Below are 14,571 nucleotides of genomic sequence, written 5' to 3' on the forward strand. Positions count from 1 at the left end.
GCCGTAGCGATTCTCTCTGTCTGTGCCTGTTTGTAGATATGACCCCTACAGCAAGGTGTTCTCCAGGGAGTACTATGATCACAAGGCCATGCGCACCACCAGGCTGCAGGCCATCGACCAGGCTCGGCTGGCCCAGAGATGGGGTCTGATCTTGGGCACTCTGGGCCGACAGGGCAGTCCCAAAGTCCTGGAGGTGAGTTTGCATTCTCGTTTCAGCAGTCTGCTTGTCCCGAGGCCTCTTGTGCAATCACTGGTAATACTTTCCGAAGTATGTTTTTTTTTTGTTTGTTTTCTTTAGACAGGTGTGTATTTGGACAGACAGCATTCTGTGTGGCAGCTTGTTATTTTGTGATGCAGATCCGAATATTTTGATATTACTCTTTGTCTTTTTTCACGGTGTTCCTGAAGTTCATTAATTCACTTAACACAACTACAAATTTAAAAACATAAGAACATATTAAAAAACATAACATTAACTAAGCATGATTACAAATCATAAAACCACAATGGCGTTGACTTGAAACAACTGCTAATCCAGAAAACACAACATTAAGCACAACTACAAATCAAGAAAATTACTCATTCTTTTTGATTCAGTAGTTTACAAAGAGGGAAATGATCAATCAGAGTAGTGAGACATTTGAAATATTTATAGAAAAAAATGCAGTTTAAAAACTACCACTAAGCCTTCTGTGTCACAGTATAAGTTGGCTTTAACTTGAATGCTACATGTAAAAGATTTCATACCAGATCACCTATCTTTCTTAAAGCTAATGCACACTGAAGCTTGTACTTCAGGTTCACTTATATCCAGATTTGAAATATTAAGCCAGCATTGATGTAAAAATGTCAACAGGAAACCAAACAGATCATTTTCTTTCATAGAGGAGTGAGGATTTAAGAAGGCAGATTTTAATAATAATAAAAAGAAAAAAAAACCCTCTTAAAGCTTTCCAGTAGCGATCTGCTCAGATTAAGAAGTGTGGTGTCAGATAACCTCACAAGTAAAAGAACAGGACTAACTCTGATAAGAGCGCAATCATTGAAATGTTTCACAATCCTCCCAGGGAGGGTGGATATCAGCGTTGCTTTTTTACCTTTATCTCACTTAAAGAGCATTTGTGGGAATTTTTTTCTCTCCCTCCGTCTGGTTGCCTCCTGCTCTCATAACAACTCAGCCAACTGCCCACATCTCTAAAGGCAGACTCAGCAGGGAAGTGGAGTTTCTAAACTCAAAGAACAGTTTAATTTATTGATACATGCATCCTGCTGGAAAGGTTTTATATATATATATATATATATACATGGGTTGTCATATAACTCCTCTTTATAGCCCAAAATGAACCCAGTCTTATCTGGGTCCACTACTCTCTAGAGGTAGGTGTTGGTCTGGCCCAGAATAAAATTCATGCAATGCTTCATAGTTTGGCTGAATCACTCCAAAATATTGCCAAAGGAGTATCAGTCTTTAGTTGGAGGCAAGGTGATGTAACACCATGTCTGGGAGAGAGGAGTCAGTGTAACAATAGGATATGACACTTTTTTTTTTACCTTTTAAAAAGACTGAAAGGGAAGGATAGTTGACGTTTTATCTGTCTTTAGCATCTTCTGCTAATAATTAGCAAAATAGTTACATTTTGTAACTTATACTATTTATGAAATAGTATAGTTAGTATATAGTATATAAATAGTATATAATAGTATAAAAGGGCTCAATAAAGTATTTTTGAATTTGCATTGAATTTGAATATTCCTTGAGGGATATGCATCAAAAGCTCAGAGTACTATATATCAGGGTAACTTTGTTTTCATGCATTCAACCTTCCTGTTACCTGCTGAAAGTCTTGATATATTTTCACACTTGTTGGTCTGATAGACTTGGTTCGATTAGAGACCAAAATTGCAACATTTGTTGTAGTTTCAGCTGCTGTGACTTGCTTTCACACTTTTCTGTGTCAAATGAGCCAAGCCCCTAGAAAAACATGATACCTCCATCACCCCCAAGAACCACTGAAGAGAACAACAAAGAAGACATGAGCACAGCTTCCTTCTTCACAAAATGTGAAGAAAAATCGAATGTCGTCAAATTTGAGTGGTTTTAGAAGACCATAAACCATTAGTTCAAGCTAGTGGTAGATTCATTTTACCAAGTGTGCCCTGCGCTATAGACCACTTTCTGCTTTTGAAATGATCTCTGGTCCATTTGGCATTCAAATATGTATTTGAACCGCACCAGAATTTACTTCAACCGAACAGAGATCTAGGTTTGCACATGGACCAGACTTCAACTACAGACTCTGATGTTCCCAAACGAACCAGGCCTTCTAGACACGCTTCAACATGTCATACAAAACATAGTTTCCTTTTAAAAAACTTAATCTTTGTGCTGCTTCTGAGTTTAATTTTAAACACCTCACTGATACTAAATACAGTCATCTTAACTGTTTCCATACTGAACAGTGTTTCTGCTGCCCGGAATCTGCAAGCAGCATATTTGTCTATTCACTGATTGGAAACCTATAACATTACTACGTTTCTGTCGAACCAGACACAGATCAGGTGAGATGAAGCTGTAAAATGTTTAATTAAACCAATAATGTCCACTGAGGGCATCGACCAACAGGTTCCAATTGCAATAATTACCAAAAATTATGCCGTCTGTCCGCCAAATGGTTGTGCAGGTAATGGTTCGACAATAAAATACTTTGAACGACACTACACCTTGACAGTACTTCGAATTTTTTGTGATTGTTGTTGAATGAAGGAGTTTGAAAACGGCTCAATCTGATGGATGGACGTTGTTCAGGTACACACAGTGAGAGGAATGAAACATCAAATCGGTAACCTCAAAACAACACCTTTTCTTTTGATGTCAATTCCCTGGCTCAAACTGAAGGGATGAGTGTGAAGTGATTGCAGGAGGTTCACTGCTTCTCTGTGGCATTTTGGACAGATTTCTAAAAGAAGACTTGAAAAGACACATTAGTGGCAGAAATTCACGAGGAACTTGAGCGTACCTGGGTAATTTTGCAGAAAGGACCGGTTGTCTTTTCCCCGTTCTTATCCAGCATTCGCTAGTTTGCAGACACGAGCAAACAGTAAATGAAAATGTGAAATCAGAAATTATTTTTGATTTCACATTTGCTGTAGACAAGCTAGCAGGGAGCTAAAAAGGCGACGTCAGTGAAAGTAGATGCACTGCTCTTGTAATTCATCACTTTTTATTGTGAGGTTTCACAGCCGAGAAGAGAAATGTAAAGAGTGGATTAAAGGTGTAGGAGACGTAACAATGAGGTTATAGAACTGTGAAGCAACAGCCATATTTATCACTGCTCTCAACATAAGGTGTCAGCCAAAATCCTACTTAGGGCCAGGATTTACTGTCTCTCTGACAGGAACAGGCAACCTTAAGCAGTTAGAAGAGAAAGAGTATAAAGAGTTTGTTCAACTTCATTGTGAACCATAGCGTAAAGTTGCAGTTTACTGCCAGTAACAACATTCCAACCAATAAGTAAATATGTATCCATAATTGGATTGCTCAGTATACCTCAGGGGAAAAAAATAGTACAGCTGCCCGGAATACATTTAGAGAATCTCAACTAATTTACTTCAATCTGTATTTGAACAATGTATGTACAGTCTGTACCTCTACTACAGCTGAATGGAAACGTAACTTGTAATTAGCTGCATTGAGTTGCAAACAGTCACAGTCATACAGTTTCTTCACATTTGAAGAAGAGAAAACTGTACAGCGGTGAGTCCAGCTGGGAAGTTTTTTGTGAATTTTGTGGACCCTACTGTAGAGCCTATCTAGTGGTGGAACGTGACTTAAAAAATTGAGTTAATTGCGGGGTTTTTAATTAACTATTTGAAATTAATCATGTTTTAATTGAAAGTCATGTATCGACAAAATAAGCAACATTTCCATTTTAATAAAACATTTTTCCTGCTAAATTATTTACGTAATAGACAAATGAGCCCAATAACAAAGACATTTGTTTTTACTCTGTTACTTTGGTTATTCAACCATCAGATTGATGCAAAGGGCCGTTATACCCATTCAGCTTTCAAGTGTTTCAAGAACTCCTGATTATTCATGTAACATCTTTAGAAATGTGGACTGTGGACGCCGCTGACATTAGCCTTGGATACGTCTGTGCTGCTGCTACATGTTTAGCATCAAGAAGCTTTTTTTTTAGACTTTAATAGCTTCACTGATAGGCTAACTCCTTCAGCACATCTTGGACACAACAATAATCTTTTCCAGCTTCCAGTCAAATATTTTTCTGAAACAAAAGTGAATCCCCAGTGGGCTGAGAGAGGCAGCTTTGTCATCCATCGTTGTTGTTTGTGGATGCTTGTGGGTCAGATTTACGGGTCTACTGGAAATATTTGGATACAAAGGTTCCGTCTTTGGACTTCTGTGTGCAAAGAGAAAAAAAGAAGCTAAACTGTATTGTTCATACAAAGTAAAGTAACCATAAATTGCAAGTTAATTTTCCTCAAAGTTAGGTCAGTTTCCGTAAGCTTCAAGCTGATTGATCAAAACAAGAAAGGCCTACTAACCTGTGAAGTGTGTGTGCGTGTGTGTGTTTTGAGAGAGGCAGTGGGATGACTGAATAGAAACTGGCAATATTTGTTACTCTATGAAAATGTCACTGTTGTGAAAAGCCTATTGCTTATTCCACCAGCATAATGGTTAAACGTCTAAGTGGCTCTAAAGGTTAACGCAGAAAAACTTCTTCAAAGTGGCCCCAAAGTGCACCATTTAACTCAGTTTTCTGAAGATTTTCCATGAGGGTTTCCCTCTTGTAGGGCTTAATGATTCACCTCACACTTTTCCAATTGACCCCCAATGCCTTGAAACAAAAAAAAAAAGGGTATAAATTGGATTTTTTTTAATTTTGTTAAAATCCCCTTTTCATTTTTCCATAGCACCTGGAGTCAAAGCTTGAATCTCTGGGCAAGTCCTTCACTCGAGTGCTGCTCTCTGAGGTCTTCCCCAGCAAGCTGGATCTGATTCCAGATGTAGACGTGTAAGTATTATTATTCACAGATAAACACTTAAGCATTTAATTTCTTTATTAGTTACATAATTACTAATCTTTTCAGCACTCCTGTTCATTAAATTAACGGCTTAATGAAATTTACTAATCAAACATCAAGCAGCCTGCACACCAACACTTGATGTACTTCATTCAGTTTTACCGTTTTGCTCTGTACTTTGTCTTGTGTTCATATGGTTACCTAAACAAATTTGAGAGCTGTGTCTCTGAAAAGTAGGCCCAAATCTGAAACATACTTCAACTGATTAATGGACCCGTCAGTGGAGCATACAGTACAGTACTCTGCTTCTGAGTGGGTCTATTGAGCCAGAGCTGCTCATTGGTAGATAAAACAAAAAGGGGAATATGCCCTGCAGAAGCCAATATTTTATCCTCAGTTTTCGCTGCGTGAACGCAGAAAACAAATCAAGTGCATCATTTAGACTTCGACTGTTGCTGGTTTGAAGGCGAGGCTGCTGTATGTGAAGTGATTTTGATATATTTTCCAGAAGTCCCTGATGCCTTTGAGCCACATTGTATAAAAGCATGATTGTGCAAGGTTGAGTTCTTTTTTTTTTTTTCTTTTTTTTTTTTGTTGTGCGGTGAAGAGGCAGTCACTTTAATATTGTCACTGGGCAGAGTTGAAAGCTTGTCATACTGTCTATTTTGATATGTTTTTTTAAAAGCAAGGATCCCACAATTTCCTCTTATTTCAAAGTTGAAATGATTTTTTTTTGTATGTGTAGAAGAAATGCCTGCAAGGTTCAGACTAAAGGACATTATTCTCCCGGACAACAAAAGCTACGGATAATTTGTGTGAAATGTCTTGTTTGCAGTCCAGCCTTCGAGTCGTTTATTAAAATCCTTTTGAGTTGACAATTGACAAACAGCCATTTAATTGAGAGCAATTAGGCTGGAGTTTAAATTGCAGATCTCCAACACTGAACACTTTCCTGTAGCTGAGCTAAAAAGATTATAAATACAATAGCAATCATGTCAGCCATGCCGCAACGGCTTGCAGGGAGAGTATGCGTGTCCCTTCAATCAATATCCCAAAGGGTATAAGTTGTTTTTTTAAAATACCGGAACTTGCTGTTTATTATCTGAATACATATTTTTATACTTTAAAACAGCAAAATTGTATTTTTAAAAATGCTTGTAGAAACTATTTTGACAAAATTTTAAAAACTAAATGAATTACAGATGAGCATTTATTGTATTGTTTATTATTTATCATGATAAGAATATGGATCTATTGTTGTTACAATGATAATCTAATTGTGAGAATTGATAGTTTTACTGTTTTGTCCACTGTTTGTTTAATGAAAGCATCTTTGAATACCCCTACATTTGGAATAACAGTCACAGTGTGCAGAGTAGTGATACAAATCACAATTTTTTATGTGACCGATGTCCTAAAAAAGCGTATTACAAATGGGAATGGTTTTCAAGAGCAGTATATATGTTTGTGGAGCTATAATTGCTGTGACACACAGTCATAGAGTTACCTAATAAAGATGTACTAAATAGTTTTTAGTTCACTCTTATTGTTATATCTTTATCGCAATAGTATTGAAAATATTGTGATAAAATTGATCTCCTAAGTCAGCTGATCCTTTTACCAGTATGTAGCAGATTGCAGGTATACTTAGGTCAACATCTGTTGTTTGTTTTTTTTTTTTCAAAAATGTGATTATATTTAAATTTACTTGAATTTCAAATCAGAAAATTTGTAATTCTGGATCTTACTTTCTTACAAAGCCTCTATTTGTTGATTACAAAGAGAAAGGAATGAAACCGTCCTCCTCAAATGTTTGCTTGATTTCAAATTCCTTACCACATTTGCCTCTTTGACATGAATAATTTATATGTCAACTAATTCCCCTACTGAGCTGGTGTGAAGAACGGCGAGTAGTCAATCAGCAACATTTCTGATGTAGTCTGTAAGCATCATTGTGAGCATAATTGAGGAGTCAGCATAGTCTTCCAGCGCACATTACAACACAGCTGACAAACACTGTTTTCAAGCTTATATGTTTATCAGCAACATTGACATTCAGGTCTTGGTGAATTTCCGGCATAATTCATTGTGAATGTCTCGCACATGGTCCTCAGCATTAGAACAAAGTGCATGGAAAGTAGATTTCTTACATGAATAATTCACTAAAGAGCCTGCTTGAGCCACTTTTGCATTAATATAAGGCTGTAGAAATACATAGAGAAAGGAACATTTTCTTTTGATGGTCTGCATAGTGATCTAATGTCAATAGAGAAACTGACTCGCGGATCCTCCTGACATAACTTATTTGGTCACACACTAAAGTAAAAATTCACCTGACTTTTCAATAAATGTATTTATTTATTTTTTTTACATTGCTGAAATCACATTTGAAGACAGCAAAACTTTCTCGACTGCCCCGGCCAGCAAGACTCACTCCTATCTTTAGAAACGCTCTCCTCAAGTTTCTCCGGTGAAACATCAGATGCAGTCTGACTTCGCGTCTCGGTTTTTGTCTGATTTATCGGACTTCCAGCTGCAAAGGCTGCGCCGGAGATGGACAAGGGGTCAGCGAGCCACTGATTTGCAACAGCTCCAATCACCAAGGCGCTGGCACTCAACCTTCTTCGGATTGGCCTCTCGCTGCGGAGTAATGAGAGGTGTGATGTGTGAGGGAGGAGTGGGTGAGATCGGGACAGAAGGTCTGAGAGAGATTGAGCCAGAGAGAAGTGGATATAGTTTGAGGGGGCCGTGTTTGGAAAGCCAGAGATTGTAGTTAAAGCGATTCTTTTCTTTTGTTGTGTGTTTTTTTTTTTTTTTTTTTGCGCTCCTCCTCAGACTGACGTGCAAGTGCAACACTGAAATTATGTAATTCAGGCACGATTCACCAACCAAAACAAACCCTCATTACAGACAAAAAAGGTTTTCAACAAGATCTGCTTCGGTAGCAAGTATAGCCTTGATGTAAAGGAAAAGTCTAGAATACAAAATGAAGCCTCACCCTGTGTTTTTTTTCCAAGTCCTTGGCATGCAGCATGAAATGTAAATGAAAATGCAGTGTTTGCAAATTTGAAACATGCATCTAACTAAAAGCTATACAAAACAATACACAAAATTAGAGACATTATATGAATCTTTATTAGGTTGAGTCTAAATTCAAAGCAAATCGATTCTGAGATGGAGCCAAAATGACCATCCAGCTAATTAGTGTACTTTTAAAGAGTCAGTATTATGTAGTTTCCTAGCACATAGTGCAATTTTACAGCACAATTAAATCACATAAAATTTTATTTGTATAGCACATTTCAGCAACAAGACATTTCAAAGTACTTTACATCATAAACACAAGAACACAAAGTCATGCAACATAGAATAGACAATACATTGTTACATATTACATTTCAAATACAATTCTAAACAGGCGTGTTTTTAGTTGAGATTTAAAGGAAGTCAGAGTTTCTGCTGTTTTACAGTTTTCTGGAAGTTTGTTCCAAATTTTTGGTGCATAGATGCTGAAAGCTGCTTCTCCTCTCTTGGTTCTGGTTCTGGGGATGCAAAGCAGAACCAGAACCAGAAGACCTGAGAGGTCTGGAAGGTTGATACAACAGCAGCAGATCTTTGATGTATTGTGGTGCTAAACCGTTCAGTGATTTGTAAACTAACAACAGTATTTTAAAATCTATTCTTTGAGCTCCAGGGAGCCAGTGGAGGGACTTTAAAACTGGTGTTATGTCTCTATCTTCCTGGTTTTAGTGAGAACGCGAGCAGCAGCGTTCTGGATCAACTGCAGCTGGAGGATTGATTTGTTGGTCAGACCTGTGAGATGCTGTTACAATAATCAATGCGACTAAAGATAAACACATGGATGAGTTTCTCTAGATCTGGCTGAGACATTAGTCCTCTAATCCTGGGGATGTTCTTCAGGTGATAAAAGGCCGACTTTGTAACTGTCTTTATGTGGCTCGCAAGGTTCGAGTCCGAGTCCATCACTACTCCCAGGTTTCAGGCTGATCGCTACGTTTTAGTTGTAATGATTGAAGCTGTGCATTGACTCTAGATCTATAACTCTAGATCGTTCCTCTTTAGGTTCAAAAATAATGACTTCAGTTTTGTTTCTGTTCAGCTGGAGAAAGTTTTGGCACATCCACACATTTATCTGTTCTAAACATTTATTCAGTGATTGGATGGGTTCAGAGTCACCTGGTGACGTCGTAATGTAGAGCTGAGCATACATGAAAGAATCAATATTAATATATTATAACATAATGTAAAGCTCAAAAAAGTCAATTTTAAAAGTTTTTAAATTATGTTATATTATGAGGATATATTAGGAAACATTTTGTAGGTAAACTGCACATCTGTGATGGTAGTCATTCATTCATAAATGTTTTCATATGAAGGTAAAATAAGACTAGTCAAGAAATTCCTCCCAACTAAGTGGGATCTTTTAATAGAGTAATTAGGAATGACAGCAATTACCCCGTGTGCGTAGTCTGTATAGTCTATAGCTGCATACCTAAAAACTTCACGTATACCTCAGATTATCTTAATAACATTGTGAACGTGGAATGTTTTTCAATGGCCAAGTAGCTGAATCCAAGTTAGATGAAGCTGTGTAAAGCACGCTGCATAAACTACCATGTATTATGCAAGGCTTCACATTATATTGTGAATATTTCGCCATCCCAGTAACAGTGTGTGCAATATTGATATTGAAAAGAGCAGCTTAGCATGCAATAAACAGCATTCTATGCATTATGTCTATGCTTTTTGTGTTAATTCAATGTTTAACCAATCCTATGATGACATTATTCACCACTATTGTCACCATTGTAAGATTTTCTGCAGCCCTACTTTAGAGCAGTGAGCATATGTTGCCTAGAATGAAACTCATCAATCTTTGTCAGGCCTGACTCGACTGTATCAAGTGTGATGTTTGCTGTAGAGGGGATTGTTACGTGTGGCTGTCTTTCAGGAGGTGGGCTTGGCCCCTAAACTCCTTTGAGAGAAACATTTAATGCTTCATTGTAGCAAAAGATTGACGCCTTGATACTCAGGCAGCCTAAAATTTTAAACTTAAAGGTATCTAAGGTTACCACTAAAGTCTACTTTGGAGAGTTGAAAACAGCCAGGGATTTACAGATGCTGGATGTTAGGCGACAACTGGGAGGTCTTCCCTGGATAGCAACCACCTGTGGCCTGATCCGGTCCTTTGGTGTGATTGGGAAGAAGCTGTGTAGAAGCCATTAGGAGAAAAAGACTGATGTCATGATATTGCAGTGGAGACTACATGGCAAGGATGGAGTGCAAAGATTTAGAAAAGAGACTTTGGCATTGATGAACAAACACAGGCTGTATCATTTGAAGGCTGCATTTGAAAGCTGATTAGGTCACATTGATGCAATGAAGGCTCATCCAAATTCAAGTAAAAAGGGTTGAATACATAATAAAGTAAAAATACATTTAAATAATAAATAAGTACACATTTATTGCACTTCTGTTGTTCCAACCTAATTGAAGTGTCCAAATGTTTCATCCTTTTACTCATGACTTCTCACTTTATTAGCTGAAGTTGTTAGCATGTTGACCGATAAAGACAAGCCGTGGTTACAAAGATCCAATGAATAAATAAGACAGCTTATTAAATAAGACCACATTATTTTGCCATTGTGCTTCTCAACAAAAAGACTCTTTAACCTTCTTTAAACAGTAAATAAAACAAACTATTTTTAGCCTGGTAGCCCGCCATGCTTACAATACACTTGCAGAAGCCACAATAAAGTATTTTTTGGTCTTCTCTTTTAACTGTGTCTTTTCTGCTCGGATTAGCCTGGACTAACACCTGCATCCTCCATCAGCTTACAGTAACAGTGACGAACAAAACTCGGCACAAGGCTGAGGCTGCATCAAAGCAGCAGACGTAAGAAGCACAGAGAGACAGGGCAGATTGGGAGGTAGATGGAGTGTGTGCAGCTGCCTAGCACCATCAGACACAGCGCTGCACAGAGCCCACCCCCAGGCTGTCTCTGTCATTAAACACTCACATACTTTTCCATGGACTGAGAAAGGCACCATTAGCATATGCTCTTAAGTGTGTAATTAGTCTGTCCCCAAGCAGGTTTTAAACTAATGTACACATATCTGCATACCACACACACTCTTATCTAAGTCAGCAAAACATTATGCAGTGCACTTCTTATCTCTCTATTTAAAATTAAATTTTGGGCCACATTTAAACGAAATTGATTGTTTTATTTCAATTATGCCCTGGCATTAAAGGTGAGAACTATTTCTCCGCGGTTCTGAGGGGTTAGCTTTTAATGCTTTCAGCGGTTCGAAGCCGAGAGTCGGAACGAAGTGGGAGCGTGCAGGTGGAGGTTCCTCCCCCTAATGTTGGGGCGTAATGGTCCACAGCAGGTAATGCAGCATGGCCAAGCTGGAGCTCATATTGCATAGCCGCAGAAAATGTCACATGGTTTTAGCTTTTATACGTCCCAGCGTGGGGGCTCACCGGTCCTGAATCCCGCTCCTCTAATCGCGGCATGCGTCTTTATGTTTGAAAGGTTCCACTTTTTGTCGAAGTCAGCGCATTCTTCGGAGTAAATAAAAGTCATAATCACAGATTCTTGATGTCAACTGACTTTCTCGTGGTAAAATGATGGCGCCTCATTTGAGACTAAATGCTGGCCTTTTCTTTCCTTCTCATGCTTCATTCAGTACTGGCATCTCCTTGTTTCATAGCTCTTGACTGCAACGTTTTCCTACCGTCTCACCAAATTAGAATGTTGCCGAAAAGTAAATTTGTTTTAGTTATTAAATTCTTGTGTTTGTAAATCTGCTGCACTTACTGGCTTTAGCAGCATACAACAGCTCATCTGTTAGATCTGGTGTTTCTTGACAATACCCCAAAGACTTTTTATTGTGTTGTATTTTATTGCACTTTGCAAGCCAATCAATCAAAGAAGCTTTGTTGACATTACAATTGTGTACAAAACCTTGTTTGGCAACAAAAATAAAATAAAAACATAAACACACAATTTACACAAATAAGAAACTCAATTACAATTATGTCAATAAGTTTGTCATTAAAAACATGCCTGTCGTCTTCTCGATCATTTCTTTCAATAGCAACATCCAGCTGTTCATCACATGACTTATCTGATGCAAAAACATTTTGCAAAATGCGCTAATTTCAATACAGCCAAAAAACAACCTCATCCTAGCTCAAAAACGTTTCATGGAAAACAATTTTTTTTTTGAAATTGGTGTTTTGATTAAGCAAATTCATTTTTGTATTTTAGGTTGGCACAATTTTAAGGTCAATGGAAACACAGCTAGTAATACTATGGTAAATAAATCACAAATTGATACTGTCGGCAGTGATTAGGTGCCACATCCTGTTGTAAACATGAAAACTGCATTTCCATTCAGCAATATTCTGATTTTATGAGATTCATTTGGAGCTGAGGAAAATACGGAGACCATTTCTCCAGTACCAACACATTGATCAGCATCACTGTTTTACTAAATCTTTCTTTCTGAAAACCTCTGGTCCTTCTTTTTCATTCCACTTCCTGCTCCTTAAAAGCAGGCTTCTGTCTACTCATTAATGCTTTTTGTCTTACTTTAATCTCAGACTCTACATTTGTAAGTCAATCACACCTATTCAGAAGTCTTTGCACATTACCACCCCGTGCACCAGCATCCACTTTTGAATGGATTGTTTTCAGAAGGTTCTCAGGAAGTGACCCAAGAAAATGATAAATAATGACATGATATTGTGTTTGAAGTGCTAATGATAAATCATGGCTATTTTATTTTACTCTTTGGACTCTTGACAAAAATGAATTGTGCAAAATTATTTGTTCTCTTTACTTTTGTTTGCAAGTGCCTTAATTTGCAACAACGGTTAATACATTTGCCGAAACTCTCTCTTCCACTCGTTTTGAGGCTTGTTGGTATTCAGGAAGTTTATGTTCTTTTGTTTCTGGACGACATGCCTGGTTTTGGGTCAGGGTCCAAAATCCTGTTGTTGTCTGACTCCGTCAGAGTTCAGTTCATTAACAACACATACCTGTAAGTTGTCCAGTGCTGTCGCTTCGCCCATGCGCATAACACACTGAGCGAGGGGCACCTAGTGGCTGATAATTAGGCATAATAACAAAACAAAACCTGTAATGATAATCTTGTGATTTGGAACATTAATGTTCCTCTCCTCTGAACTGCACAGAAAAATAGTGAATCAACTAGATAAAGTTAGGTTGTATGTAAGTGACTTGGAATCTGTCTGATTTGATTAAATCAAGAGTTTTTGGTTTTTTTCTTATTTTGTTTTTTTTTTTTTTTTTTTTTGGCAAAGTTCCTTATGATGTTGTTGTGAATTGGTGCTATATAGAAAAACTGAATTGAATTAAACTGAATTTAGATCAAACATTTTAGATAAAATTTAAATGACAGAATGTTTTATTTAGCAGGGAATTGGAATCTGCAGTCTTCACATCTCATTTACTTTGATACAGAGTCTGAATGTGCTGCCTCTCAAAAGCCATCCCACCATCCTGCTTGATGCCAAGGAAAGCTGCATACCTTCCCTTTGTTTCAACAAATCAAAGCTGCCTGCCTGTGCTCAAACCTTTTCCTGTTTCTGTATAGAAACAGAAAAACCTGATTGATAAAAACGTTACTCTTTGCTCATTATAGATATTCAGACATTAGGTGTGGCTGTATCTGGTATCACTGCTTTCTGTCTGCTGAAATTGATTTTTAGATTCAGCAAGATGAAATTTGGAGGGAATCTTTGAAATTAAGATGAACTGTAAAAGTCAGATTACAATCAGGATCCGGGAGAACTTTTGTAATATAAAAATCTACGAGAAAAATTATAGAAAATGGTGCAAAGGAATCTTTACAAAGACTGTAATAGTGTCACAAGAGAGTAGCTTTTTTTCAACTTAAAGAACTTATTGATTGCCTGCAGATAAAAGCTTTGCCTTTGGATACTGATATCTGACGATCTGATGAGCAATTTATAAAATACAGGAATTTATTTTAAAATAAAACCGATCCATGACTTTAATGCCTTTCAAAAATCTTTACACGCCTTCAGCTTTTTCACAGCTTATTATGTTAAAGCCAAAAATTTATTTTATGTGGAAGACTAAGATAAAATGTGGCCTTCATGCACAACCTTGTATGTTTTGAAAAACAGAAACGACACATGACCTTGAACAAACTATCATCACAATAAAACACAATAAAGCAAGATAATACTTTGGGGATGGATTTCCTCACCAGGGAAAGACATTTGATGCTAATTACATGGCAAACCTGAATTGCCATGTAAGCTAGTTCGCATTGGAAAGTGCAGGGAAACATTTAGTCTCTGGATTGATTGATTGATTGATTGATTGATTGATTGATTGATTTATGACATTTTTAGTTAACTAGTTGAAACGTGTCATTTGCTAACCCACTTAACAAATATTTACTAGTTGTTGTTGACCTTAATCAAAGGTTCTGGTGAAACAG

General features: G+C 37.4%; 1 protein-coding gene across 2 annotated transcripts in view; it reads left to right on the plus strand.

Moving 5' to 3' along the window:
• Positions 1 to 14,571, plus strand: part of dph1 (diphthamide biosynthesis 1) — a 73,355-nt gene that overhangs the window by 47,130 nt on the left and 11,654 nt on the right. For both annotated transcript variants that reach the window (XR_008606996.1, XM_055045528.1), the window contains exons 8-9: positions 37 to 193; positions 4,936 to 5,036. Coding sequence is in view for 1 of the 2 variants with exons in the window: in XM_055045528.1 (XP_054901503.1) it covers positions 37 to 193; positions 4,936 to 5,036 (258 nt within the window). In the remaining variant the exon portion in view is untranslated. The remainder of the gene's footprint in view (positions 1 to 36; positions 194 to 4,935; positions 5,037 to 14,571) is intronic.

The sequence above is a fragment of the Poeciliopsis prolifica genome, unplaced genomic scaffold (assembly GCF_027474105.1).
Source record: "Poeciliopsis prolifica strain line A6 unplaced genomic scaffold, Auburn_PproV2 SCAFFOLD022, whole genome shotgun sequence".
In the NCBI taxonomy this organism is placed as follows: Eukaryota; Metazoa; Chordata; class Actinopteri; order Cyprinodontiformes; family Poeciliidae; genus Poeciliopsis; species Poeciliopsis prolifica.